This window comes from Pseudorasbora parva, chromosome 18 (genome assembly GCF_024679245.1).
Source record: "Pseudorasbora parva isolate DD20220531a chromosome 18, ASM2467924v1, whole genome shotgun sequence".
Classification (NCBI taxonomy): Eukaryota; Metazoa; Chordata; class Actinopteri; order Cypriniformes; family Gobionidae; genus Pseudorasbora; species Pseudorasbora parva.
The window spans coordinates 29,303,942-29,330,068 of NC_090189.1; the positions used below are offsets into that span (position 1 = coordinate 29,303,942).

General features: G+C 37.9%; 2 protein-coding genes across 3 annotated transcripts; one reads left to right on the forward strand and one right to left on the reverse strand.

Moving 5' to 3' along the window:
- Positions 1-369: 369 nt before the first annotated feature.
- On the reverse strand, positions 370-7,968 carry mrm3b (mitochondrial rRNA methyltransferase 3b). Its single transcript, XM_067423001.1, has 4 exons — positions 7,552-7,968; positions 6,280-6,524; positions 6,003-6,170; positions 370-1,100 (listed from the first exon to the last, which is right to left on the reverse strand). The coding sequence occupies exons 1-4, from the start codon at positions 7,953-7,955 to the stop codon at positions 562-564; spliced, it is 1,356 nt and encodes a 451-aa protein (XP_067279102.1). The 5' UTR covers positions 7,956-7,968; the 3' UTR covers positions 370-561.
- Positions 7,969-9,579: 1,611 nt separating this feature from the next.
- rskrb (ribosomal protein S6 kinase related b) lies at positions 9,580-25,865 on the forward strand. Of its 2 annotated transcripts, none has more exons than XM_067423660.1 (12): positions 9,580-9,878; positions 13,029-13,307; positions 13,418-13,501; positions 14,863-14,931; positions 15,319-15,388; positions 19,502-19,609; positions 21,430-21,470; positions 21,568-21,595; positions 22,040-22,129; positions 22,318-22,406; positions 22,553-22,663; positions 24,337-25,865. In XM_067423660.1, the coding sequence occupies exons 1-12, from the start codon at positions 9,849-9,851 to the stop codon at positions 24,673-24,675; spliced, it is 1,338 nt and encodes a 445-aa protein (XP_067279761.1). In that variant the 5' UTR covers positions 9,580-9,848; the 3' UTR covers positions 24,676-25,865. The 2 variants fall into 2 exon arrangements, with proteins under 2 accessions (XP_067279761.1, XP_067279762.1); XM_067423661.1 differs by lacking the exon at positions 9,580-9,878 and adding an exon at positions 12,016-12,078.
- The last annotated feature ends 262 nt before the right edge of the window (positions 25,866-26,127 follow it).

A 26,127-nucleotide genomic window follows, 5' to 3' on the forward strand; every position in this document is an offset into this window, starting at 1 on the left:
TAGATCTGTGTTAGTTATATTTACAAAATGTTTTATAACTCTTAAATGCATTAAAGTCTCGCCAATCGTTATTACATTTTCGGGTCTTTAGCGACCCGGATCTATATTTAACACCGATGAATCTCTAACCTGTCGTGACAATAAAACTTTACTGATGTTAGAGTAACATTACAGAAGAATAAAATTAAGCATATTGAGTGTAGCATCGCTTTATCATTGTGTATAAGACATTGCCACCTTATGGAATAAAAATGAACGTGGAGTCACTGAAGACCCGAGGTATGCATGTAAGGGTTAACATTACCCGTTTTATTCTTAATATCTTTATATGCTATATTTATTTATTAATTTACTGACATCTCTAATAAATCAAGAATAATTTTCAATTTTATTTTGTTTTATAGATGAATGAAATCCTAATCAGAATAAAAGACTTTCATTTGCATACAAGTATTTAAATATCATACACAGAAAAGCACACTGGATGCTTTTATAATACATAACGATTATGTAAGGATTGCATGGCATCGTCTTGTTTATTTCATGACGCTGTGGTCTCTGTTAAATTCTTATCTTCTCAGCCAGAGACAGCAGCTGCTTCCTTCCTTCAAAGAGCAAAATACTCGCAGACATGGCAGAGTTCAGGCTGTCCACACCGTGTACCATGGGGATCAGTAATCTCCGTCCTCCAGTCCTCTCAGCCAATCGCAAAGCCTCCCGGCTCAGACCGTGTGTTTCTCCACCAATTATGAGGCCTGTGTGCCTAGCAACCCAGTCTATGTAATAATACTGAGTCTCAAGGGATTTGCTAGTATCAGAATCCTCAAAACCACACAAATCGCCATCCTCATATTCCATCTTCCTTGGGTGCTGATGGCCTCTGACCCAACCATAATCAGAAGGCTTTTTTTGTTTCTGAGGGGTTACAGTATGGTCATCTTCAGTCACGGCATAGCTACAGTTGTCAGCTACGTGAATGGCTGCTGTTTTGGGCAGGTGACATGGAATCTCTTTCCAAGTTAGGCTTGGGATTATGGGGAGACGGAAATGAGCGCCCATGGCTGCCCTAAGAACTTTGGGCTCCCAAACATCCACACAACCTGAAATATAAACAAAACACATTTTTTAAAATCAATATCAGCATGTGTAATAAATTTCCATTTCCTTTTATAATAATTTGATAAATTCATGGCATATATTACTTTATTCTATAAAATCTATTTGGTTTGAATACATTTGTAGTACTTTTAAATACATATGTAATTGTATTTAAACAAAGCCACAATATGTAATTTTTTGCCACTAAAGGTTGCTTATTTAAAACAAAGGCATAGATTGTTGATGCCTTGATTTTGCAGAGCTTTTATTCTGCCGCAGACGAGTGCTTCCGCTTCTTCCGCTAACGCGCCTGTGGGGTAACGTAGCGCTTTTTCCTGGGAAATGCAGGTACGATGTCATTGATTGGCGACGCACAGACTTGGACCATGTCCTGGTTAAAATTGCTTATTTGTCTGGATTTAAAAATTCTTAGAAACATTTGGTTTAAATGTATGTACACAACTCAACAAAATATATAACATTGTTCTAGGGATGGGCATTTTTGTCAATTTTTCATTTCGATCATCGATAGGTCTCAAAAAACAAGTAATCGATTAACCGTGTGCGGGGCTTGTGCGGGACGTTTCCGTCACGGAGATATGAAACTATTTTAAGACTGTTATGAAAATGTATGCTGACAAAAACATGAGATGTCTATGGAAATATGAAAATAAAAAATAACTGCTAGATTATGATGCATTAATGTCCTTGAAAAAGAAAACAACCGTCTCAAATAACACAGTCAATGATCGGGCATTGTATTTGAGCTGAAACTGTGAATACACCACACCGCAGAGCTTTGCTAGAAAATTAATAAACTCAGTCAAACGCATCCAATTACATCCATTACAATTTACATCTGTCCAAAAGGACGCAAATGCGCACGTGAACTTGGCCATGCTAGTGTTTTACAGGCTTGAAAACGAAACTCATTTTGAATACGCTCTTCTCTTAACAACAACACTAATACACGGCAGCGAAACCACATATCATTTACAACACTATAATCGTGTTCTTATTATAATTTTATGTAGCCTACATGACAGACTGCACGTAATTTTATTTTCATGATCAAAGTGAGTAGCCTACAGCATCTCTGCGCATTTTCGAATCCATGAGAAACAACTTTAAAACAAATCTACTGTTAAAAAATGAGTAACACTGCTGCATCATAAATGAATGATTCTGAAAAAGAAATAGCGTACCTAAAAATAATATGACCGTCTCAAATAATCCAGAGTCAATAATGTCGGGCTGTTCGCATTTGAGCTGGAGCTGAAGCTGAAGACAATGAACGCCAGCCGAAATAACGGCAGCGCTTTGCCAGCTGGTTATTAAACTCAAACAAATGTCCTCCTATATGAGATTAATCAGATAGATATAGACAACATATAATCAAGTATTAAACAAGTAATCTTACAACTTGCATCTGTGGAAAAGGACGCGGATACGCAAATGAACCTGACCGCGCTCTGACTAAGGTTGGGGATTTCCTTTATTGACAGATTGGCGCCGCACATCTTGCACTGTATTTCATGATCATTCAGAGAGATTTAGGCATCACTGCGTGCTTCAGTTTCACTTTATTTTGCCGTCTGGAAGGCGTGCTGTCTAATGCTAACCAATCAGACCTCAGTTACCGTCCAAAATGCCGCAATAACCAATCCAAGAAATATACAAATATATTTTTTAAAGATCATCGTTTTCATGATCGATCGTCGCTGTCACGTTCAAGTGCTCGAGTATTCGACCACTGTTGCCCATCCCTACATTGTTCTAGTAGTTTTTGGATATTTTGTTCCACAAATCGTACATATTGTGCCTTAAAAGCCCAAAATGTAATTTGTCTGACTGTCCTAACAAATTAACAGAAAACAATTCAAATAATAATAATAATAATACAATAAAACCCTAAATACTATGGCCTCATTTTAGGTTTAAAACCTAAACAAATGTTATAACTACCAGTCATTTTAAAGCTGTTGAGATAATTAAAAAACTTTTGTCCAGCAATTTGTATATTCTCCAATGTAAAGGTGGAACAACTGCAAACATGGCTCTTTTATTATGAATAGGTAATAACAGTAAACATGATCATGCCTCATCCAGAGTACCCCAACTAATCTTGGTAGCAGAGTGAAAAGGTTTGTAGATCTCTCTTAAATACTGGTAAAAATGACTCATTTCAGGTATTGGTAGGTTGGTACGCTTTCCATGTCAGGTGGTACAACTACAGTATATATACCATTCAGGCATAACATTATTCCTAATATTGTGTTGGTCCCCGTTTTGGTGTGAAAACAGCCGTGACCTGTAAAGGCATGGATTCTACTAGACCCCTGAAGGTGTGCTGTGGTGTGGCATCAATATGATCCTTTACAGATCCTTTAAGTCCTGTAAGTTGTGAGGTGGAGCCTCCATGGATCGGACTTGTTTGTTTAGCACATCCTACAGATGCTCAATTAATTTGAGATCTGGGGAATTTATCATCTCAAACTCGTTGTTGTGCTCCTCAAACCATTCCTGAACCAGTTTTGCTTTGTGGCAGGATGCATTATCCTGCAGAAAGAGGCCACAGCCACCAAGGAATACCATTTCCATGAAAGGGTGTACAAGGTCTGCAACAATGCTTAGGTAGGTGTTAAGTGTCATCCACATGGATGGCAGGACCCAAGGTTTTCCAGCAGAACATTGCCAAAAAACAAGACGCTGCCTTCATCCTGGTGCCATGTGTTCCCCATGTAAGCGTACTCGGCCATCCATCTGATGTCAAAGAAAACGTGATTCATCAGACCAGGCCACCTTCTTCCATTGCTCTGTGGTCCAGTTCTGATGCTCACGTGCCCACTATTGTCGCTTGCAGCGGTGGACAGGGTTAGCATGGGCACCCTGAATGGTCTGTGGCTATGCATCCCCATACGCAACTGAAAAAGCAATGCACTGTGTATTCTGACACCTTTCTATCAGAACCAGCATTAACTTCTTGAGTAATTTTAGTTACAGTAGCTCATCTGTTTGATCGGACCACACGGTTCAGTCTTTGCTTCCCACGTGCATCAATGACCCTGTTGCCGGTTCACCAAGGTTCCTTCCTTGGGCCAATTTTGATAGATGCTGACCACTGCAGACCAGGAACACCCCACAAGAGCTGCAGATTTGCAGATGCTCTGACCCAGTTGTCTACCCATCACAATCTGGCCCTTGGCAAACTTGCTCAAATCCTTACGCTTGCCCATTTTTCCTGCTTCTAACAAATCAACTTTTGAGGACAAATTTATTCACTTCCCCTGTCAATGAATATAAAATCATAATGTTATGCATGATCTGTGTATATACACAACTATTTGGTTGTACCGACTGACAGTTAAAAAATAATTTAAACACTTTATGACCCACCCATATACACCTGTTTCTAAAGTAATTTGTTTAAGTAATGCTTGTGCTATTTTGTGAAAATATGTTATTACTTTTTACGTGATGGTTACACCACATGATATTTTTTGAATGACTAAAATTAACTTTTGGTTATGAAAATTGTATAAAGGTTTTTTAAACCCATAAGAAAACAACATGAACACAAAGAGTACATTTATTAAACTTGGCACGTGGTTTAAAGTAGTGTTTTTTTTCTTTATCATGGACACTTGTTTGTCATTGAGCCTAATAAAACAAGTATCTTTATACACAGTTAACTGTTACGCCGCATTCACACGGGGCGTAGGCGTTAACGCTTCCCATTTACTTTGAATGGGTGACATCATCCGTTGCCGAACTGAATTGTGGGTTCCGTCGCGGCGCTTCACTCGCGTTGCAAGCGGCAGAAGTTGAAGAATTCTCAACTTTTCAAGCGCCAGCGCAGGCGTCATCCAATCAGATCGCCGTATGCAAATATCCTACAGCAGACGCAAGCCAATTGCGTTCATTACTGCTCCGTGAACCATCCAGACTATAGACCGTTAAAAATCCAGACGCAGCTCGTGGACCACTACGTGATATTCTTCCCGCTGTCGGCGCTTTTTCAGGATTTAATGTACTTAACAGCTTCGTGCACCTGTGCAGTGCGCTGACAACAACTACACGGGCAATCGCACTCGCACATACAACCAAAAAAGGCGCTTTTTTGTGTTGTGTTTTGGTCCAAGCGGCAAGTTAATGTGATTGGCTGTTGTCACTATGACGATCGCGTCAGCACCATAGACTGTAAAAAAATATGGACGTAGTGTCCGTGACGTCACCCATAGGATTCTGATAAGCCGTTCTGAAGCTTAAAGTATGGGCGAGCTGGGCGTTGCCATCTTGTGAGCGAGTCAACGCGTGTCACTCCCGGATAACAGAAAATGGGCAAAAAGGCGGGATGTGCGCGGAGCTGAGGTGACGCAATAACTATAGACGGCAGATAAATGGCTATCCACTTGTAACCACGCCCTTAATTATGCAGAACCTTAAGGCTTTATATAACGTAAACGAATGAGTTATAAAAAAATCCACCCCCCTCAGAGTTGTCATGAAGATCAAAATTAGCCTTATAAGCCAAAACCACAATTTGTACCAGGCTGTAAACATGCTTTTTTTCTGCTTTAAAGTTGAGAATTTTAACATGGGGCTCAATGAGATTCTGCTCCCTTCTGGAGCCTGTCCCTAGTGGCCAGTTGAGGAATTGCAGTTTACATTACTTCCGTATTGGCTTCAAGAGAGATCGCGGGAGGTTGCCGCTTGGTCAGCACCCAGCTTCAGCCACGCCCTCCGTCAAGCGTTAACGCCTACGCCCCGTGTGAATGCGGCGTTATTGTTCAAATAAAGGAATACTTTATGCTAACTGCTCATTAAAGGAATCACAAGTCTAATCCTTTAATACTTTGGCATAGAAAAGTTTCAAAACTTCAAAGAAAAAGCATTGCTGGTACCTTTAGTCAGCAGTACACTATGGCACCCTGCAGCAGCGGCGGAGCGTAACACTGCGCCCAGGTTCCCAGGGTCCCTCATGTTGTCACAAATCAATGTCAGAGGCACAGGCATGCCATACTTTTCTTGTGAGAATGTTAAAAGGGAAGCATCAGGCCGTTTGAATATGGCTGCAATTAGAGAATGTCATGTCAAGCATGGCTTCAGCAAAACAGGTTCCAAATGAAGGTGCTTCAGACAATCAGGACAATTTAATTTACTTAAGATACGTCTTCTTACCTATTATGTCTTGTGAGGTATCAAGATCAGACCAGACTTTATGATCTTCCATCCTCACTTTCACAATGCTGGTACTTCTTAGTTTATCCAGGGGAAGCTCCCGCAGCGCATCCACAGAACTGAAATAAACAGTTTGTGCTATAGCCCCTGCATCCAGAGCACTGCACACGAGACGCTTTCCCTCCAGAACAACTTTACCCTGCTGCTCACGAAGCTTCTTAGAACGTGCTATGTTGACCAACCTCCTGCATATGAAATGGAGAATAAATGCACATTTTCAGTTAATAAGGGGACTACAGCACTTACTGCAAATGCGTTACATAAAAAACTACAGTTACTACTATTATTAGCAACTTTTTCAAATTGAAGAGTAAATGTAGAATTGCATAAAATCAGGCACCAAAGTTGGTAACTCCAAAGATTGGATTAAACAACAACAATGACATTCACAAGATGCCAAATACAGATTCAAAAAGATGTACCTTTTTCATAACCATTGGGAAATTCACCCAACAATGAAAATTGTCATAGTTTACTCGCCGTCATGTTGTTACAAATCTGTATGAGTTTCTTTCTTCTGTTGAACACAAAAGAAGACATTTTAAAGAATGTTCAATGTAGCCATTGATTTACATAGTAGTAGTTTTTTCTACTATGAAAGTCAATGGCTACCATCAACTGTTTGATTACCAAAATTCTTTAAAATATCTACTTTTGTGTTCAACAGTAGAAACTCATACAGGATTGGAATAACATGAGGGTGAGTAAATGTCTGATGACAAAATTTTATTTTTTGGGAATATCCCTTTAAGTGATTATATTTGCTCTTAAGAGCACATTTGTAACTATTATGAATAAATAATTTGGAATGATAACATTTACAAAATTGCCAATACATTTGCCTTCATTCACATAACAAATCATGTATTTAATATTCAAATGTTATCTTTAGTTTTTTGCAGAAAAAGTACAATATAATTTTAAAAAATAAAAATGTCTGCACATGTTTACATTAACAAAGCAAGTGATTTAAAGAATCATCCATATTTAGTAACTATTGCATGATTTCTGATCAAATACAACATGAGATATGGCGACCAGTGCACATAGAAGACCTTTTGTGTGTGTCTGGAGTCTTTATTTCATGTGAATATAGGTTATAAATCATATCTCTTTTTTGTGCAATTTTTTTTGTATTAGACTGATTTATTTGTACTATCAGGCATAGTAACAGCTAGCAACACAATATCAATAAAAGAGAGCGTCACTCACGTCAAACGTTTGTCGCCAGGCTGTGTTTTTTCATACAGCAAACCATCAACTTCTCCTAAACGGAAGGTGGTGGATTGAGGAGCTTTATTAAGAACCTTTTCCCGACGTAATTGTGAGAACCCAAATGAAAGCTTGTTGTTGTCACTTTGGCTGACATTTGTAGCAAAGTCGGGTATTAGAATGCTCGCTTCTTCAGGCGGGTTTCTGAAAGTGTTGTCTTTCTGTTTATTGGTTTGACAGACGGCCTGATTCGAATTTTCTATCGGGTCATTCACTGAAGTTAAACCAGATACACGTGTGCGTCTACGCACATATCTTTTGATATTAACGTCATTACATCGCAATGTCAAAGCTGGTTGAAATATTGGGCACAAGAATCTCATGCTTGCAATGCGCGTCGCCATTTTGACAACTGGATTTCCGGTATGCGATTGCGAATTTACAAATACTACTATGGCGAAGGATGGATCTAATATTAATGAGTCACGCATTTGTTCCAGAAATATAACCCATAACCGAATTAATTTTCAAGAGCCATGTGTTAGCCAAACTTTATACACTGATTTTAATATTTCAACCTGTTCGAATTTTCGACTATATTTCGATCAAATATTCTGAAATATCTTAAAATAACCCTTCTCGCTGATTCAATTCGATTTTCATTTATTGTTAGCTCAGGGGTTTAAATTTACAAGAGTGGAGTAACCTTCTATGAGGGAAAAATACGTCATAATGTAATTACAGTTATAAGATTATTTAGGCTACAAAATACTTCAGCACATATTCATATCGCAAATTGTATAATAACACATTTTAGCAAACATATTTTATCTAAAATGTTCATAGTCATGCTTTTGATGCGATTATCATTTAAAGAAATATTAAATATTTAATATTAAAACCGCATACAGGCCTTGACTACATTTTAAATTAACAACATGTTCATGGCATGAAAGTTTTAATATGTTTCTCTGTTTTCCCTATGAAAAGCCTCACGTGTCCTCTAAAAGGGGCCACATATGGTTGCTAATTGTAGGAGAATGATTTTAGCATTGCTTTCTCAGCATCATAATTCATGCATTATGGGCAATTATGCAGCTACTGTTATAATCTATTCATTTCAAAGACATTTGATGTGTGTATTTGTGTTTGCGCATGTATGCGTATTTGTGAAAAAGAAAAACAGAGACAGAGAGAGGAGTTAAAGCTAAACTATCATTATACAATAAGGCTGTGAGAAACATGTTTATTATTTGTCAATGTAGGCTACCATATGTGCAGAGATGAATCAATAATGTGATCATCTCTGTACTTTAATGGAATATATGTGATATGTTTTATGTAGCCTACACGTTTTTTTAACATGGAAAAAAGTTTTTGTAAATTGTCTTTTTGTGTGTAAAGTTGTCTTTTTTAAATTGTACTTTTTGTAGGATATAACATCAATGTTTAAGACAACAAAACATTTTTTAAATAAAATTTATAATCAATGATTTAGAAACAATGCTAAAAAAATATTGAAGGTTTATAGAAAACATGTTTTCATAACATAAGTCATACCAACTGTCCAGTCATACCAATAACACTGAGATAATCCAATCCCTTGTTTTATGCAACCCACTGATCCCAAACAGATCAGCTGTCACAGGACGTCACTCCACATTTGAAAAAACAAAGCAAATGCATTGTCAGTAACTGACATATACAAACATTTATTAATTAATATTATAGTTATATATGATTAAAACCTATAAAAAAAAATTGAACTTGAAACTTCTTTACTTGAAATAAAACAAACAAAAAAATAACTGGTAGCCTATGAGGTAATGCAACAACAACACATTACAATATGACTATAGATGAACTGGAAGCACGATCCTTTAGTGCTAAATGTTTGATAGCGTCGTCATGTTTCATCATTAGGTGTCAATAATTCAGCATGGACAGCTCCTGATACTATTTTGAGAGGTCGCTCAAGTGGGCGTGGTCTAAAAACTAGCAAGCAATCCGATTGGGTGACAGCAACGTGGGAGGATGCGCAGTATTCGTCGACGCTATCGGAGATTATCTTGTTTTTGTCGCCATATCTGTCAGAAAGATAACGCTTGTTTTTGATGGAAAATTAGTTCGACCTCATACTTCAGTGTAAGACACAATGTAAAAGCGCTTGGCCTGACCGTACTTGAGCGATCATAACAGTAATGCACATAGGTTGTGCTCTGTCACTGAAACTACAGGCGACAACATGGATGAATGTATAAGATTCAACTAATGTTTCACGCAGAGAGACAAATGTGATGGGTGCCGATGCTAGCAAAAACAGCAAGGTTAGTCTTTATATTATGTTCTTAGTATGAGTGATGAGAAAAGCTTATACTTTGCAGAAGTATTTTGTTCATGGCTGCTCACTGTGTTACTTTTATGTTTGATCTCCCAGTGTAGAAGTAAAGCTAAATCTTATTAGAGAAATTTAAGTCACATTTGATTACACAAAAAAAGTATACTGATAATAGGTATGTTATATAAAATATGTTATGTTTTTTATTTATTTTATATACAACTAGGGTCTTATGAAGCTGCAGTTTTTGTTGCCATGCAGGGCATTAGAGTGAGTTTAAAACATTTATTTATTTACTGTAATGACCAATGAATCATGTAGAACTGTCTTTTTTACTTCTTACTTCTTCTCTCTTCACAATAATGAGTCATTTACATGAGTCATTTCTCATTTGTGTGGATTTGGACTGAAAGCAAAGCCAAAGGACAAGCTGGGACATTGGAATATGGATAATTGGAATATGGATAATATATATATATATATATATATATATATATATATATATATATATATATATATATATATATATATATATATATATATATTCTTCTTTTGGCTTTTCCCTTTCCGGTCGCCACAGCGAATCATCTGCCTCCATCTAGTCCTATCCTCTGTATCCTCTTCTTTCAGACCGACTACCTTCATGTCCTCCTTCACTACATCCATAAACCTCCTCTTTGGTCTTCCTCTTGACCTCCTGCCTGGCAGCTCTAAGTTCTAACCTCAGCATCTTATCCATTTTTTGTTCAATTAAATGTGACTTAAATTAAATTTCTCTATTAAGATTATATATATCCCATGAGTCATGATGCATATCTATACACTATATTGCCAGAAGTTTTGGGACGCCTGCCTTTACATGCACATGAACTTTAATGACATCCCATTCTTAATCCGTAGGGTTTAATATAGAGTTGGCCTACCATTTGCTGCTATAACAGCTTTAATTCATACCAAAGGTGTTCTTTCGGGTTGAGGTCAGTTCAGGCCTGTCAAGTTCCTGTTGAAGCAGGAAGGGGCTGTCCCCAAACTGTTCCCACAAAGTTGGGAGCATGAAACTGTCCAAAATGTCTTAAGCATTAAGTGTTCCTATCAGTGGAACTAAGGGTTTAAGCCCAAATCAATACCTGAAAAACAACCCCACAACATAATCCACCCTCCACCAAACTTTACACTCAGGCAAGTACTGTTCTCCTGGCAACTGCCAAACCCAGACTCGTCCATCGGAATGCCAGACAAAGAAGTGTGATTCATCACTCCAGAGAACACATCTCCACTGCTCTAGAGTTCAGTGATGGCGTGCTTTACACCACTGTAAATCTTGGATGCAGCTGCTCGGCCATGGAAACCCATTCCATGAAGCTCTCTACACACTGTTCTTGAGCTAATCTGAAGGCCACACAAAGTTTGGAGGTGTAGCTATTGGTTTCTGTGTACTGTGTGCCTCAGCATGCGCTGACCCCGCTCTGTTATTTTATGTGGCACACCACTTCGTGGCTGAGTTGCTGTTATCCCCAAACTATTTCTAATTTGTTATAATACCTATTGTTATACCTTTGTTATAATATAATTAGGGCTGTCAAAATTAACGCACTAATAACGTGTTAATGCAAATACATTTTAACGGCACTACATTTATTAACCCAGCGCGCATTTTCTGTTTGATCCATAGCCGTAGTTGGAGGAATATAGATCAGCCAGAGACCTAAAGTATACCCCAGCAAACATTAATAGGGAAAGAAAAGAGTTAAAAATAACTCTGAAACAAGTGCAGTTATAGCCTGCATGAGCTGCCATATTTTCTGCTTAGCTTTTATTAGATTCCAGGTCGAAAGAAAAGTGTGTTTTTTACACAGAGCACATTCTCTGCAGTCCGAACGCGAATACACTGAAGCTCACTCTCGCTCATGTCTGAGATAAAACATTAACACCATCACCGCTTACAGTACAAGTGTTGCCTTGAACTAAATACATTACAATCAGCTAAAACGAATACACAGGTTACTTTTCTGAACAAGAGCACTCCCGAGTCTGTGTTCTCCACACTTCTTCAAGACTTCACGTGAATCGCGGCACAGTTTGGCACGCACACACACACACACACACACACACACACACAAAATAGGGAACCTGCAGCTCTTAAAGGATCCACGCTATATTCCTACTCGTGGAATATGGACCTCCTTCAGGTATGGTGTGGTTCTGGTCCGCTCACAGGTCTTCATGACAGCTTTAACATTACCAATGTTTCATACAAACTGTGTCCTGTTCTGAACTAAACTGCCAGCGTAAAACTCCCTTTATTTATATTCTTAAAATGAGAGAAATCACTGCTTATTCTGAATTTATAAGCTTAGGCTTAAGAGACATGAACAAGTTCTTTGAAAAACATCCATGACCTTTGATACATGTCTAGTCTTTATGCTCTGAGTATGGTTTCACTAATAATAAACATACATTTCCATAAAGCATGCATATTTGTCCATACCCGTGTTGATTAGAGTATTATAAACGTAAAAACATTCATTTAAGGTACATTTAGAACTAATAAAAATTTGCGATTAAATTGTGATTAATCGCGAGGTAATTCATGACAATATGCGATTAATCAGGATTAAATATTTTAATCGATTGACAGCCCTAAATATAATACATTTTACAAATGGAGATTGCCCCTTCTTTTTACAAATGGTTGTAAGCGTGTCTGCTTGGCTAGGTGCTTGTATAGTTTGTTTATTTATGTATAATGGTGACAAAGAATAAAACATCCTACAAGGAGGAGGATATTTTACACAAGCATATTTTTTTATTTACAAAAAAAATGCATTAGAATAATTTTTACTTAAATATATATATATATATATATATATATATATATATATATATATATATATATATATATATATATATATATATATATATATATATATATATATATATATTTATTTATTTACCTTAAATTGTTTTGTTTGTAACCCATTATTTTCTAGTACATTTATCTCCTAGTAGTTTATTGTTTGTAATGAGGGCTGGGATTGAAAATTAGATACAGAAACACCCGTGAGCATTTTTAAAAATAGGTCATTGATGGGATACGGGTAAACATGTAATGATTTTTTATAATACCGTTTATTCACAGCAGTACACAGGGTCAGAGGAGCAATCACAAATATCCAGATGGAGGGGATTTCTCTCTGCTGTGGGGATTTCTCTCCCAGCTGGGCTCTGCAGAATCAACCCATTACAAATCAGATCACATAGAATGATTTGTGACAAGGAACCGTCCATTCCTGATGACCTGGTGTCCTCATTACCGGGCCCTGAGAAACTTCATATGGAATGGAGTTTTCCAAGCTTTATCAACATGTTTCTGCCTGAATTCCCCCACCGCAATGTCCCAGGACATGAACATTTTCAGGTGAGAGATGCCAAAGGCAAAATATGAAAATAAGCTCACTTATCAGTCAACAGTTTCTTATTTATTTTATGTGTTTTTCACAGTATTTTATCATATCGTCCAACTCCTAGGTCCTGGGTTACATAGCAAAAGGATCTTTTGGTCCCATTTTAAAGGTTAAGGATAAGTCGAAGCAAAAGACCTACGCAGTTAAGGTAAAAACTTCATCTATAAGCCAATCAAACATTTGTACACACCTACATATTGATATACATATTGATACACACACCTTTACATACTGATCAACGCTGCCCTGTGACTTTTATTATTAAAATAGCTTTGTCACTGAATCGCTACATTTTATTTTTTAGCAATGAGGGGGTAACATTGCTGGTTTTGAAGTAATTAAACTCACAGCTCTCTCTCTCGATCTCGATAATGAACTCAAATGAATGCTATAATTCATTCATTTAAAAAAGTATGCATTACTTTATCACTGTGTCCGATTCAAAGCAGGCCAAAAGCTAGATCTTACGTGCCTTTTTCATGTAACTGATGAAAAAAAACCTCTCCGGCCAAATATAACCTCTCTGGTGGTGCTGGAAACATCAATAACAGCTTTAAGTGGTCAATGCTGGCAAATGACCATGGTACAGGGCTCTACATAACGCCCATTTTGGGCGCATTTACGCCTGAAAATTACTGCGTGTGACTGAAAAATATTTAGACGCACAGATGCGGGTGACCCGATCGATTCTCATGAATGGATGTGTACAATCGGAATAAAAACTACAACTCCCAAAGTGCATCAACACAGAGAAACTGTTAGGCTACGTTTTCTACTGCAATCAACTGCTTTTCATGCATTCATTCAGCAGAATAAGTGCAAAAACGTGTGCGACGGACTACACTTCTTGAACAACGATTATTTACGAGGTGAAGCGGGTGTGATGACGCAGCCACACGCACTTTACCAGACACATCACGCTGATGATTTACAGCCAAATCAAAATTAACTGGAAATACCACATTTGGATTATCATAAACAGGCTCAGAAATTAGCGGATGCTTGAGGCAAAAATGCCATCAAAAAATAATTTATTATTAATACATTCAAAAAGCTCTTGAGTTTAATCTTTATCACTTATGCTATTTCAAAAAATACTAAATGTATTTAATGAGCAAGTATATCATGGAGATTTTTTTCCAAACCGTGTTTTTGTCTTATCCTGAACCACTATGGTACACATAAAATAAGTGTTTATATTCCCGCTGCGGATTAGCACCGTATCTGCGAGACTACCATAGACACAAACAGAGAGATGTAGATCCGGCTGCAATGTTCTTCCGCAAGACGCATGCGGTTCTGTTTATGAAGCACCAGAGCGCCAAAAGTTACAGCTTGCTATTGCTCAGAGTATTGATTGCATATGTAATACTGATCTTGTACAAAAATCCAATAGACAAGTTGATATTAAGTAACAACGTTTTACCTACAACACTTTCTTTTTGTGAAAATCAAAGCCACAGAAGATGACATTGCCATTTATTTTGCCATTTATTTTGTCTAATGTAGGTTATTCCAAAATCTGAGATTTTGCGCTTGGGAGTTTTGGAGCAGTCTAAGGAGGAAGTCATAGTCCAGGTGAGCCCAAGTCTTTACTTTTCTTTGATGTCATCATTATTTTATTTAATGGTATGTCATCTTTTACAGGCACTGACTTTAAGCTTATGTAATAAGTAGTACACTCAAAAAAGTAAGCCTTTTTTTAAGATGTCTGCTATTTAATTAATAGTAAAATTCCATTAAAATTAACTGAATATAGCTTTTTTTGTGTACGATAGAGAATGCGGTGGTGCATGTTTTAGTATCAACAGAAAGAAAATAAATGCAAACTCACTGAAAGAGAGCTGAGATGAATATTAGCAGGTCTCTTTATCGCCCTGGTACATGAAGAGGTTGAGTTCAAAACCCGCAGAGGTTTGTGACTCACTGTGACTGTGCTCTTGTTGTCAAACTGTTGCCTTGCAGCGTCAGGTCCGCCACCCTTTTGTCCATGACCTGCAGGACTGCTGGCAGACCCAGCGGCACATCTACATTAGTGAGTGAATCAGAACACACCCCTGCCCCAACTCTCCTCCTGCCTTTCCCACCACTAAATCAGTCTCCCCTCACACAGTGCAATGTGGCCCTTTACCCACCAAGAAACGAAAATCTCCCTGGAGCTCCCACAAACTATCATTCCACTTCAAATCTGTGAGCAGCTGTGAAGAGGACATGTAAAATAAAATCGATACACTAATTTTCAACGTTTGAGGTAGTTCCACCTCAAACTCATGCAATTGGTTGAGCAAACGTTGCTGTGTCAGGATGCTCAAAAGCCAATGTTTGGGAAGTGCCCTGCGCCACTTTATTTCAACCTTTGGAATGGCTGACCTACAGTTGTCTCAACATACCAGGGGAACAGGGGAAAAAAAGATTTTTCTTGATATCTCCTCGCAAATAAAAGTTATTGAGATTTATCTGACCAAAGTTTCTAATAACTCCTACTCATCTGCATTGACATAAACTGGCCACTAGGAAATCGAAAAGAAGGCTCCGCCTCTTTAACTTTGTTAGCTCGGGCTCTGATTGGTCTAGAATCATGATCGACATGTCTATAAAGAGCTGAGATTCTCAGCTTTTTTGTCGCATGATGCAATATGTGATGACATCAAAAATTGTGGCTTACATCGACAATCAAAACTAGCAATAATAAGAGTATTTGTCTGCATCACATGTTTTGATCTGGACATCGGTGACATATTACAGTGTCATTTGGCCATGCTTGCTCACAGACATGTAAAAATAGTCTCATTTTGAAGCAAACAACCTAAGGAACAAGCATGTTTGAGCTAGTAAGCAAGTAGCTTTACAACGAGTTTGTGATCCGAACAGGAATATGACTCATGTGTTTGCCTGTTTAAAGGAGTCATTTCCATCTTTGTGATTCTTTTGATAATAAATTTACTGTAAATTATGGGATCGGTGCAATTAACTGCTCAGCAATATTCCTGAGGTCGATAGCTTTCATTTGATATATGACTTGTCTATTTTAGGTGTGTTTGTGTGGTAAAAATATGAAATTTTATATTATTTGCATGATTTTCATTGGGGGGGGGGGTCAAATTCAGGGGGGTCGAATTCAGACCGTATTATTTTCTTCTATGTAATATAAATGCAGAAGTTATTGGGTTATTAAGAAAGCTGAGGTTCTAATCTTTCAAATGATACCATATATGTCTAGTTTTGTGGTGCAGAAGTTATAGATTTTTTTTAAAGATTATGATGATGCAATTTTGGACCCACGGGTGGGTCCAAGGGGGGGTGCAGAGCTGATGTGGTTAATGTGAATTCACGCCATGTTGTAATTACCGCAATTATGTGATTTCAACTTGTAAAAAGCATCCATGTCCTTGTAGATCTCGTAATTACAGCTTGTAAAATGGGAATTGTTTGAGAGTGCCTACATGTGCCATGTGACTGCTGTACCAGGCTTTGATAGTGGTGCCATGGAAATGCATAATTCAGAACAGCTCAGAATATAATGTCATGGGCTGTCATCTTGTGACTAGACATTTAACCCAAGTTTATGGCCCGTCCAACTTGGGTATCAAAATGATCCACAATCTTCCCAGTGGTAAATACGAATTGAAGGGGGAATTCATGTCCGTTTTTTTCTAGGAAACTCGTGTTTACCCTAAATCCCGAAAGCATGTGAAGGCAACATTAGTCGCACTCCTATGTTTTAGGACACCTCAATCCAAACCCAAAGTCCTTTCCCAGTGATTTTGATTGACTGCATTCGTGAACGTGAATTTCCTTCTACTTTGATGTTCAGTTCACCCCTTGAAGGCTTTCTCCTAGCTAAAGCTACTGTATGATGAACGTGTTACTGCCTTACCACCATTTGATTACCACCTAATTCCTTTATTCACAGACTGCACTGTTTTGCTTCTTGTTTTGCTTACACTGTTTTTTAGTGTAGATCACTATTGGGATTTGTTTATATCACCGGGATTCTTAAACTTAAGATCCTGTTTAATAGCACAGATGCCTGGGTTTCACAGACAAGGCTGACTGCAGTTCCTTGAAACATGCAATGTTATTCAATGAGTTTACGTAATGTCCACTGAAAGAAATAGGGTGAGACATATCAAACAGCCCCTCCCCTTTTTAAAAATAGCTAATAGCGTTTAGTTTATATCACAGCTTGGCCAGAGCCATTGAGCTCGGTAAATAGCTCGTCTTTCACCTCATAATCACTTTAAAAATTCATTCTGTGCACAATTAAAATGGGTCCGATACGTTTTGTGGTCTGCGCTGACTCGCGCATATGATCCGCTCTATACTCTCGTGTCTCTGGTCCGAAGCAGAATGTGTGCGGTGCCGAGGTTCGCATGACACTAGCGCAAAACTAGACTTCATTCTCCCCAATGGAAAGCACATTTACACTGTCTGAATCATTTCATATCCCCTATAGAGTGCACCATGAAGAAAATAGTAAATGTGCGAACAAGTGACAGATTTTAGCCGCAGCTTCAGCGGCTATTTAAAATGGAAGGGGCAGGATGTTTCAGATTCGAGCGAGCATTTGACTGGACAGAAAATCTGATGAGAAGCTGAAGTGCGGAGTGATGTCATCAAAATCATTGATCCATATTGGCTAGGGGTGTAACAGTACACAAAACGGACGGTTTGGTACGTACCGCGGTTTTGAAGTCACTGTTCGGTACGGGTTTGGTACAGCTTTTATACAAAATTGTTTTTATTTATTTTTGTTAAACAGTGGTTTACTGAAAAAAATGTGTCTATCCTTAAATTAATTCAGTTATAACTAAAAGTTTCTTAAATATAATGCTGTAAACTATATAGGGAGCCCGTACTTGCACATTACCATAATATTAAAGGTTAACAACAGAGCCCAAAATAGAACTATTAGCCTAAATTCAGTTGGTATTTATTTTTAGACACTCAAATAACACATTGTATGAAAACATGTAAACTTCACAAAAGGCTTAAGTTTTTGCATTAACTTCTAAATCTAATTATAAAATTATTATTTTTCTCCACATTGCTGAAATATAATCATTTATACACAGTGGCTGTCATTTTCATATTTTTATTTAAACACACATTAAATAATCAAGACATCACTAACAGGTTAAGTAGAATGTATATTCTACTATATATATAAATAATATTAGCCTTTATAATATTAGCCTTATACTATATATATATATATATAGGCTAATATAGTGCATATATTTAGCGTAAGAGTTGATTTCTTTAGTGAACTGTTTATGTGAGCTGTTTTATTGACATCTTCTGCACGGTTGAAACACTGATTGAGTGATTACACGACATATGATATGTATCCTCAACATACCTTAAGATATTAATTCATGTTTATTCTTTAGAAAGAGATAATTGGGCCGCTTCTTGAACTGACGTGCCTATATGACTGAATACTTAATATGTCCGTGTGGGAACTCGGATTGAAGTGTGTTCCGCACTTAAAACAAGCTGACTGTAAACTGTTAAAGATTTTATTTGCAACCGTACAGTACACACGTGCGCGTCCGTACCGAAAGCCCTATACTGAAACGCTTTGATACGAATATGCGAATTGGCAGAAGTGAGTGACTGTGTGTTTTGAACACTTATATCTTCTAAATGTGAATTTTGTCATTGTTTTGGAGCAAACTAGCTTATAGATAAGAGTAAGGGTAACATTCATATTCAAATTCAAAACAATTCCATTTTGACAGACTAAAATACATGTTTGAGCTGTTAACTTGCATTGGCGTATCTTAAAATATATCAGTGCCATTGTTTTGTCTCAAGTAAACACCAGTAATGTTTACAGAAGCTACTTAAATGCCCTAACTGAACTACGGCCAAATCCTGGCTTAATCTAAGCCCTGTCTGTGAAACCAGGCCAGAATGTTCTGTACTTCATCTAAACCGTGATTGTTTTACCAGCCAGTGGTCTGGTGAGAGCATAACTGTTAGAAACAGATGGTCTTAACTGATGTATTATGAATCTGGTCATCTCCCAAAGTGACATGTTTTCTCTGCGTTCACTTGCCCTTTCTAATGTTTTTATGTTTATTTGGGATTTCTACAATCAGGCACTGTTTATATGATTTAATTTTCTTTATTCCCTCTTTAGTGTGTGATTACTGCAGCACAGGAGACTTGTACACATACTGGGTGATGATTGGTCAGTTCGGAGAGGATGTGGTAAAAGTGTTTGCTGCCGAATTGGGTTCTGCTTTAGGTAAGCAGATTGCTGAGTCACATGATCCTTTGGAAATCAATGCTAATTTGGTGCTCAAGAAGCAATTGTTAATTTTCTCAATGTTGAAAGCAGTTGTGCTGGTTAATATTTTTGTCGAAACCATGATGCTGTTTTTTTTTAGGATTATTTGGAATCAAAATCTTTTGTAACATTATACTGTTACTGTTTTCAATTTAATTTCTCCTACTGTCCTTGATGAAAAAATATTAGTTTCTTATAAAATAAATACAATAAAATAAAAATCCTACTGTCCCCAAGTTTTTAAAAGGTGGTGTATATTACATGGTTTCTGCAGGTCTAAAGGCTCGTTCACACCAAGGAAATATAGTTTTAAAATCATTCTAAATGTAGAATAGCATAGTCCATAGTCCATACCACAACTATAGAGATGAGGAATTAATAAGTAACGGATATCTGTTGAAAGTTATATTTCAGTCTTGCTAATACAACTCATTGTTTCTCCCTAGACAATTACATTTGTAAAACATATTGATGTATTGTTTTCCCTTCAATTTATTCCTTCCATTTTCTTTATATGGGCTTGAAAAGGTCTTTAAAGGGGTCATATAATGCCATTTTTGTACAAATGAATATATTTTGGAGAAAGAGTCTCTGAGGACAAATCCATATCATTTTGTACCGGAGTCGGACCTGGAACAAGATGACGGCCCGACAATTAAGGCTCGAACGGGACGTTTCTGAATGGTTGGTTAACGAAATGTCACTTTGATCTATCTTTGTATGTACTATCAGGAAAAATGTTAGCGTAGTGAGATACAAATACTAGTTAGTTCATTGAGAGATTGATGTTACAGCTAATGCCAATAAACTTTTTATCTGTAAATGTAGGCTTGTCAGTGATGCGTAACGTTATCTATGCAGTGTAATTACTGTTACAACATGATTTTTATTGTTGACAGTAACAGACACTGTTAAAAACCATCTACAAACGTAAGCTTAGGTGTAGTGTTACCACATTAACTTTATCACCAGCGTACACAGTTTGTAATAACACAATAACCATAACGCGCTGTTCATTATAAACGTGGGATTATGAATTATATTGAGAACGTCATACATAAAAAGCATCCCGTAATGTAAGTTAACTTACCCTGTAAACTTTAGCCGCATTCATCGTGAAGCGTGCAAGCGTTTCAAACTACACTCACTTCTTCTGGAGGTGCAGCAGGAACACAAATAGCTAGTACAGATCCTTTTTTGAGGAGCAGCTTCTTAGTAAAACCTGTCTTCAGCGGTTAGGACTTAGGAACATCAGAATGACTGCTGTGTTCATTATTACAGCCAAGAACAGAACCCCACAATCGCTTAGACGCCATTCTGCTCTAGCGTATCAACAATGGCGGACTGTGCTGATGACAGAGCTTGCTCAGGGCGGGTCTGAGGTGAAACGCTGCTGTCAATCAACAATTGTGGGAGGGGCGTCCGACTGTATGACATCACACGGTCGAACTGCTCGATTTAAGACAGTGGAAAACATATAAGGAGATTAAAAGAAGAAAAAAAAAAGCATAAGGAGATTAAAACAAATCCACTGGATGGATTTTTATCATTGTAGGATGGTTGTGTACAGGCACTGCCAACACACATTTCCGTACAATCAACTTGTAAAAGTACATGTACCATTATATGACCCCTTTTAAATGTCTTACGTTTACCTTCTAGATCGCCTGCATTATATACATTTCATATTATATTGTATACATTTTTACTTATCCTGTTAATGAATAAGTTATAAGTGCTCACCACAATAATTGTGTTTTATCGTCTCTGTTTTATAGGATTCCTTCATGACTGTGCAATCATCCACCGTGATGTGAAGGTATACACTTGTTTTATATAGTGATGTAATGATAATAAATATGTCTGAACCCAAAAAAAAAATATTTAAAAAAACATTCACTGTTGTATTTTAACAGATGGAAAATGTCCTTCTAACAGATCAGGGTAAGGCAGTTGGTGTTCTTTGGTAACTCCAGTGGAGGGCAGTATGTGACAGCTTTTTCCATGTAAACATGGAATATTCTAGAACATCCAGCCATCACGCTTTCAAAAAGGCCTAGAGTATTTACAGAAATATGACATAGCAATACAATATTAACATATAATCCAATTTCTATTGTAATATTTCAATATTTGTTTGTTAAAATGCTGAAGTGAAATGTGGCATCAAAGCTCCTAAAATTAAAACAAACATCTAATACACACACACATACACACACACACACACACACATATATATATATAAACATCTATATATGTACTGTGTGTATAATTAATATTAATTAATAGTCTTATACAATAATAATCTTGTATTAAAGGATAAAAAATAAACTTCCAGTGTCATTATATAAATGTGAGGTTCTACTTATTACTTGTATCTTATTACAGGTCACCTACGACTGGCTGACTTCGGTTTGTCCCGGCGTCTTGAGCGTGGAGGGAGGGCATTCACTATTTGTGGAACAATTCAATATATGGGTAAATCTATAATAAAACAAGAAATGAAAACAAATAAAGAATTACTTTGAATCATGTGTAGAATAATGTACATAAATAGTCACTTGAAAATGCATTAAATTATATTTATGGCTGAGCAAATGAAAGGATGTTTATGTCTAGCGATGTGTGGAATGTAAGCAGTATTCTTCTGAAATCTGTCTCTTCAGCTCCTGAAGTCCTTAGCGGTGGTCCGTACAACCACGCTGCTGATTGGTGGTCTTTCGGCATCCTCCTCTTTGCACTGGCCACTGGAAAGGTGAGGACAAATGCACATATATCTGCACAAACATGGTGTGTTTTTTTGTTTATTGTGTGGGGGGAGTGGCATGTTTGTGTGTGTGTGATGTGTTTTTTCTGCCAAGTCATTCTTAACTCCCCCTCCCCTCTCCACGCTTGTCTCAGTTTCCTGTGTCTCCAGAACCGGATCACTGTAGCATGCTGAGGAGGGTACGCAGCTTCCCTTATGAGATGCCAAAAAACTTCTCTCCTCCTTTTGCTCTGCTGCTTACAGAGGTGAGACCTGGTCACCTGATGGGGTGCTTGATTCGCTAAAATGTTCAATTCAAAGTAGTATCAAAGATTTTATACATAGGAAGACGGAGGTGCACTTTGATTACTTATGAATTGGTCAAAGTGCAACGCCCAATATGGCGAATAAGCCCCCCATTCTAAATGAAACAGCCAATTGATTGGTGAAGTCATCGCGTCACTGCAGCTGCCTTTAGAAGCGCCGGTTGCTATAGAAACAGGCAGTGTTCTGCGACGTGCGCATGTGCATTAGCTTTGTCCATGCTGAAATATGTTTGTTTTTTTTGTCTTGATTTGTGCATCTATTGTTGTCAGATTTCATTTTTTTATTTTAAATATGAAATTTAGTGGTAAGTTTGGTGAACAGGTTCCTTTAGTCAAAGAGATAGGAGCTGCACTTGCATGGCTGAGAGGCGTTTCAAAGATGGCCGCCAATTGATATGACTTGTCTTAAAGGGACTTTGGTAGTATCAATTTTGTCTCTGAAATAAACCCAAAAAATAGATTCAAATGAGATCATTAAAAAAAAGTTAAATAAAGGGATACTCCACCCATAATATTCTGAATATTCTGCTATCATTTACCCACCCTTGTGTCATTCCAAACCTGTATATATTTAGAAAAATGCTGGGAACCAAATAACATTCAAGTCCATTGACTTCCATTGTACAGACAAAAAACACAGACATTTCTCAAATGATCTTCTTGTTCCGCACATAGCGCTACACCATCAGAGCAACATGAAGTTGAAGCAGAGCTCGCTGACTGATTAAACATTCGCCGTATCCGGTCGGTTAAACTCCGAACACATCTTCCCTTTTTAAGAATGACTTCAGTGCCGCTCTTTGTTCTTTTCTCAGAGAAAAGCTTAACTCCAAGTCTTCCGAAGTCGCGGTCAAAGCTGATTCGAAAGACCGCCGCCGTTCGCCAGTTTCTGTGTTTACTAGAAGCACGCAAACTCAACTCGGCCGTCATCATTATGGCCCTGCCCGCCGACTCTATACACGATGTGATTGGGCCGTCCAGATTGAGAGGAATACAGCTCAGATGGGTATTGAGAGTTCCTGGACGACACTTGCGGGCAAATTAAATTTGCTGCCGCTAGGGTGCGTCTAGATTTCTAGGCTAGCGCTTCCGGGTTCTACGTCAGAATGCTGGCTCTGCATTGGCCGGCTTCTGCGTCAGTATCACACACATGCGTTGTGGTGCTCACGTGAACAGCGTCGGCCAATACAGAACCAGCATTCTGACGTAGAACCCGGTAGCAGTGCACTGTAACACAGAAGAGAAGAAATATTTCTTTTTGGGAGTTTTTTGCACACACAAAATATTCTTGTTGCTTCATAACATTAAGGTTGAACCACTGTAGTCACATGGACTATTTTAACGATGTCTCTACTACCTTTCTGGGCCTTGAAAGTGGCAATACAATGAAGTCTATTGGGGGATACATAAAGCTTTTGGCTTTCATCAAACATATCTTAACTTGCGTTCAGAAGATGAACGACATGAGGGCGAGGAATTAATAACAGAATTTTTATATTGGGGTGAACTAACCCTTTTTTTTAAAAGGCAGCGCACTAATTCCTGGTGTTGATGTGTCACTTCACGTCACCTTCAAGAAATAACTCATTTAAACCTATTTTTACTCTCCTCAGCTTCTTTGTAAGACTCCAGCACGTCGCCTTCGAACCCTGGAACGCTTCAAGCGCCAAACCTTTTTCCACGGCACGCCATTTGATTCCCAACTGCTCCAAAAGACCCCCACGGAGCTGATCCTGGAGCTGAAGAACCGGCCTGACCGTCCTGCCAAAGCCCGTCGAGGCCTGACCCTGGAGCCCTTCGCAAACTTTGACTGTGACTTTCTCTTAACCTCACCATGCACCCCCACAGTTCCAGACCTTTCCCCAACTCTGGCCAACATGGAGCGGGTAGAAGCGCTCATGCAAAGCCATGTACCTCAGGACGATGCTTCCCAAAGAGAAGTGTTTGTTTAACTTTTTAAGAAATAACACACTTTCGAGTGTGTTCACTCTTGGCACGTTTGGTTAGATTAAAACAAACCCTGTTGCGATTGCTCTGTTGTGCAAGTGTGAATGCTGCCATCTGAAACCTAGTGTGCATCAAACAAGCAGACTCTGGTGGCCGTTCGAATGAAATATGAACGCAATACAGACCACAGACATCTAAATTAAGCAAAAACAGGACATGTGTTTAAGATGCGACAAGCATTCCTGGTGCTGTTTTGACTCCTTTACACATTTTATAAGCTCTTCACGAGTTCTAAGCTGGCCAAAATACCATCATACGTTGGCCGCGCACATACAACGTGCGCATTTATCAGAATGCACTGCATTGTTTTGGATGTTTGGTGAGTTTTGTCACAAAATATGTCATAAAAGCTGTTTTTTTAATATCTCTTTAGGTTAAGTGTTAAAAAAATATAGTGTGAACGCTAAGCAAACCAAGAATAAATCTATCATTTTCTTTTTTCTGACCAAGAGGACCGAACTACAAGTGTGAACACACACTAAGAAGCATGTGGGGGAATGCTAAAACCTTAATAGTAGGTAATTCTTCCACGAAGGAATATGCTTAAGTGTATTTCATTTTTATTGAGACACTATAGCTCTTACATTGAATTCCTTACCTTTTGTTGAGACATTTGGTGAAATGTGGTTCATAGTTCCTCATATCCTTTGACGTTATTTGTCTATGTTGTCCTTATTAATGATCCAGCACTGCATTTTCTTTCAACAAACATACCATAAATTCAGCTCTCCCTGGTTTTATAATGTTTTGAAAGCTATGCAAACCCTCAGGGATATACTTTAGTACTAAAGACAAAATCTACACTAATTTCCTAACTACTAAACCTAAGCCTTCTGAAAAAGTATTGTTCATGGGAAAAATAGTCAAATGTGGACATCTATACTTTTATATGAAACAATATGCTTAGCACTGTTCATTTTATTTGCATAGTGCACAGGAAAGGAACTGTGGTAATGTGTTATACAAATTTTCCTATTGGCTTTATTGTTCCTGATGTTATTTTAACCACTGCTGTGGGTCTGGCTGGATCAATGCCCTTGTATGCATGAATAACCTTGTCTCCCTGAGATAACAGTTCTTGTTTTACGCCCAGAATGCCTGACACCAGTGATCCTTTATTAAATACGAAGCAAAGAAAAGGGAAATAATGTAGTAAAATGTGTGGGTTTTTTATTAGTTTTTTTATTCATGCAATGTAATTTATGCTGTATGTGGTTTTTTTTTTTTAAAGCTCCACCCACTGGGGGAACACAATACTGCAGTGTCATCTCAGGGTTCCTACGCAGTTTGGAAAAGTATGATTTTTTTTTTATTTGAGTCATTTCAAGGTCAAAGTATGGGGGGAAAAACGGAGCATGGAACATTTGTTTCCAAACTATTGCCCTATTCAGTTTTGT

What these genes read in the sequence shown, in the direction of transcription:
- mrm3b (XM_067423001.1), bottom strand. Translation starts at nt 7,955, where the DNA reads ATGGCGACGCGCATTGCAAGCATGAGATTCTTGTGCCCAATATTTCAA. An exon ending in CCTGGCGACAAACGTTTGAC is followed by an intron (nt 6,525 to 7,551) that starts GTGAGTGACGCT and finishes TTTCATATGCAG; the next exon opens with GAGGTTGGTCAACATAGCAC. An exon ending in TAGTGTACTGCTGACTAAAG is followed by an intron (nt 1,101 to 6,002) that starts GTACCAGCAATG and finishes TTTATATTTCAG; the next exon opens with GTTGTGTGGATGTTTGGGAG.
- rskrb (XM_067423660.1), top strand. Translation starts at nt 9,849, where the DNA reads ATGGGTGCCGATGCTAGCAAAAACAGCAAG. An exon ending in CCAGCGGCACATCTACATTA is followed by an intron (nt 15,389 to 19,501) that starts GTGAGTGAATCA and finishes TTCCCTCTTTAG; the next exon opens with TGTGTGATTACTGCAGCACA. An exon ending in TTGCACTGGCCACTGGAAAG is followed by an intron (nt 22,407 to 22,552) that starts GTGAGGACAAAT and finishes CGCTTGTCTCAG; the next exon opens with TTTCCTGTGTCTCCAGAACC.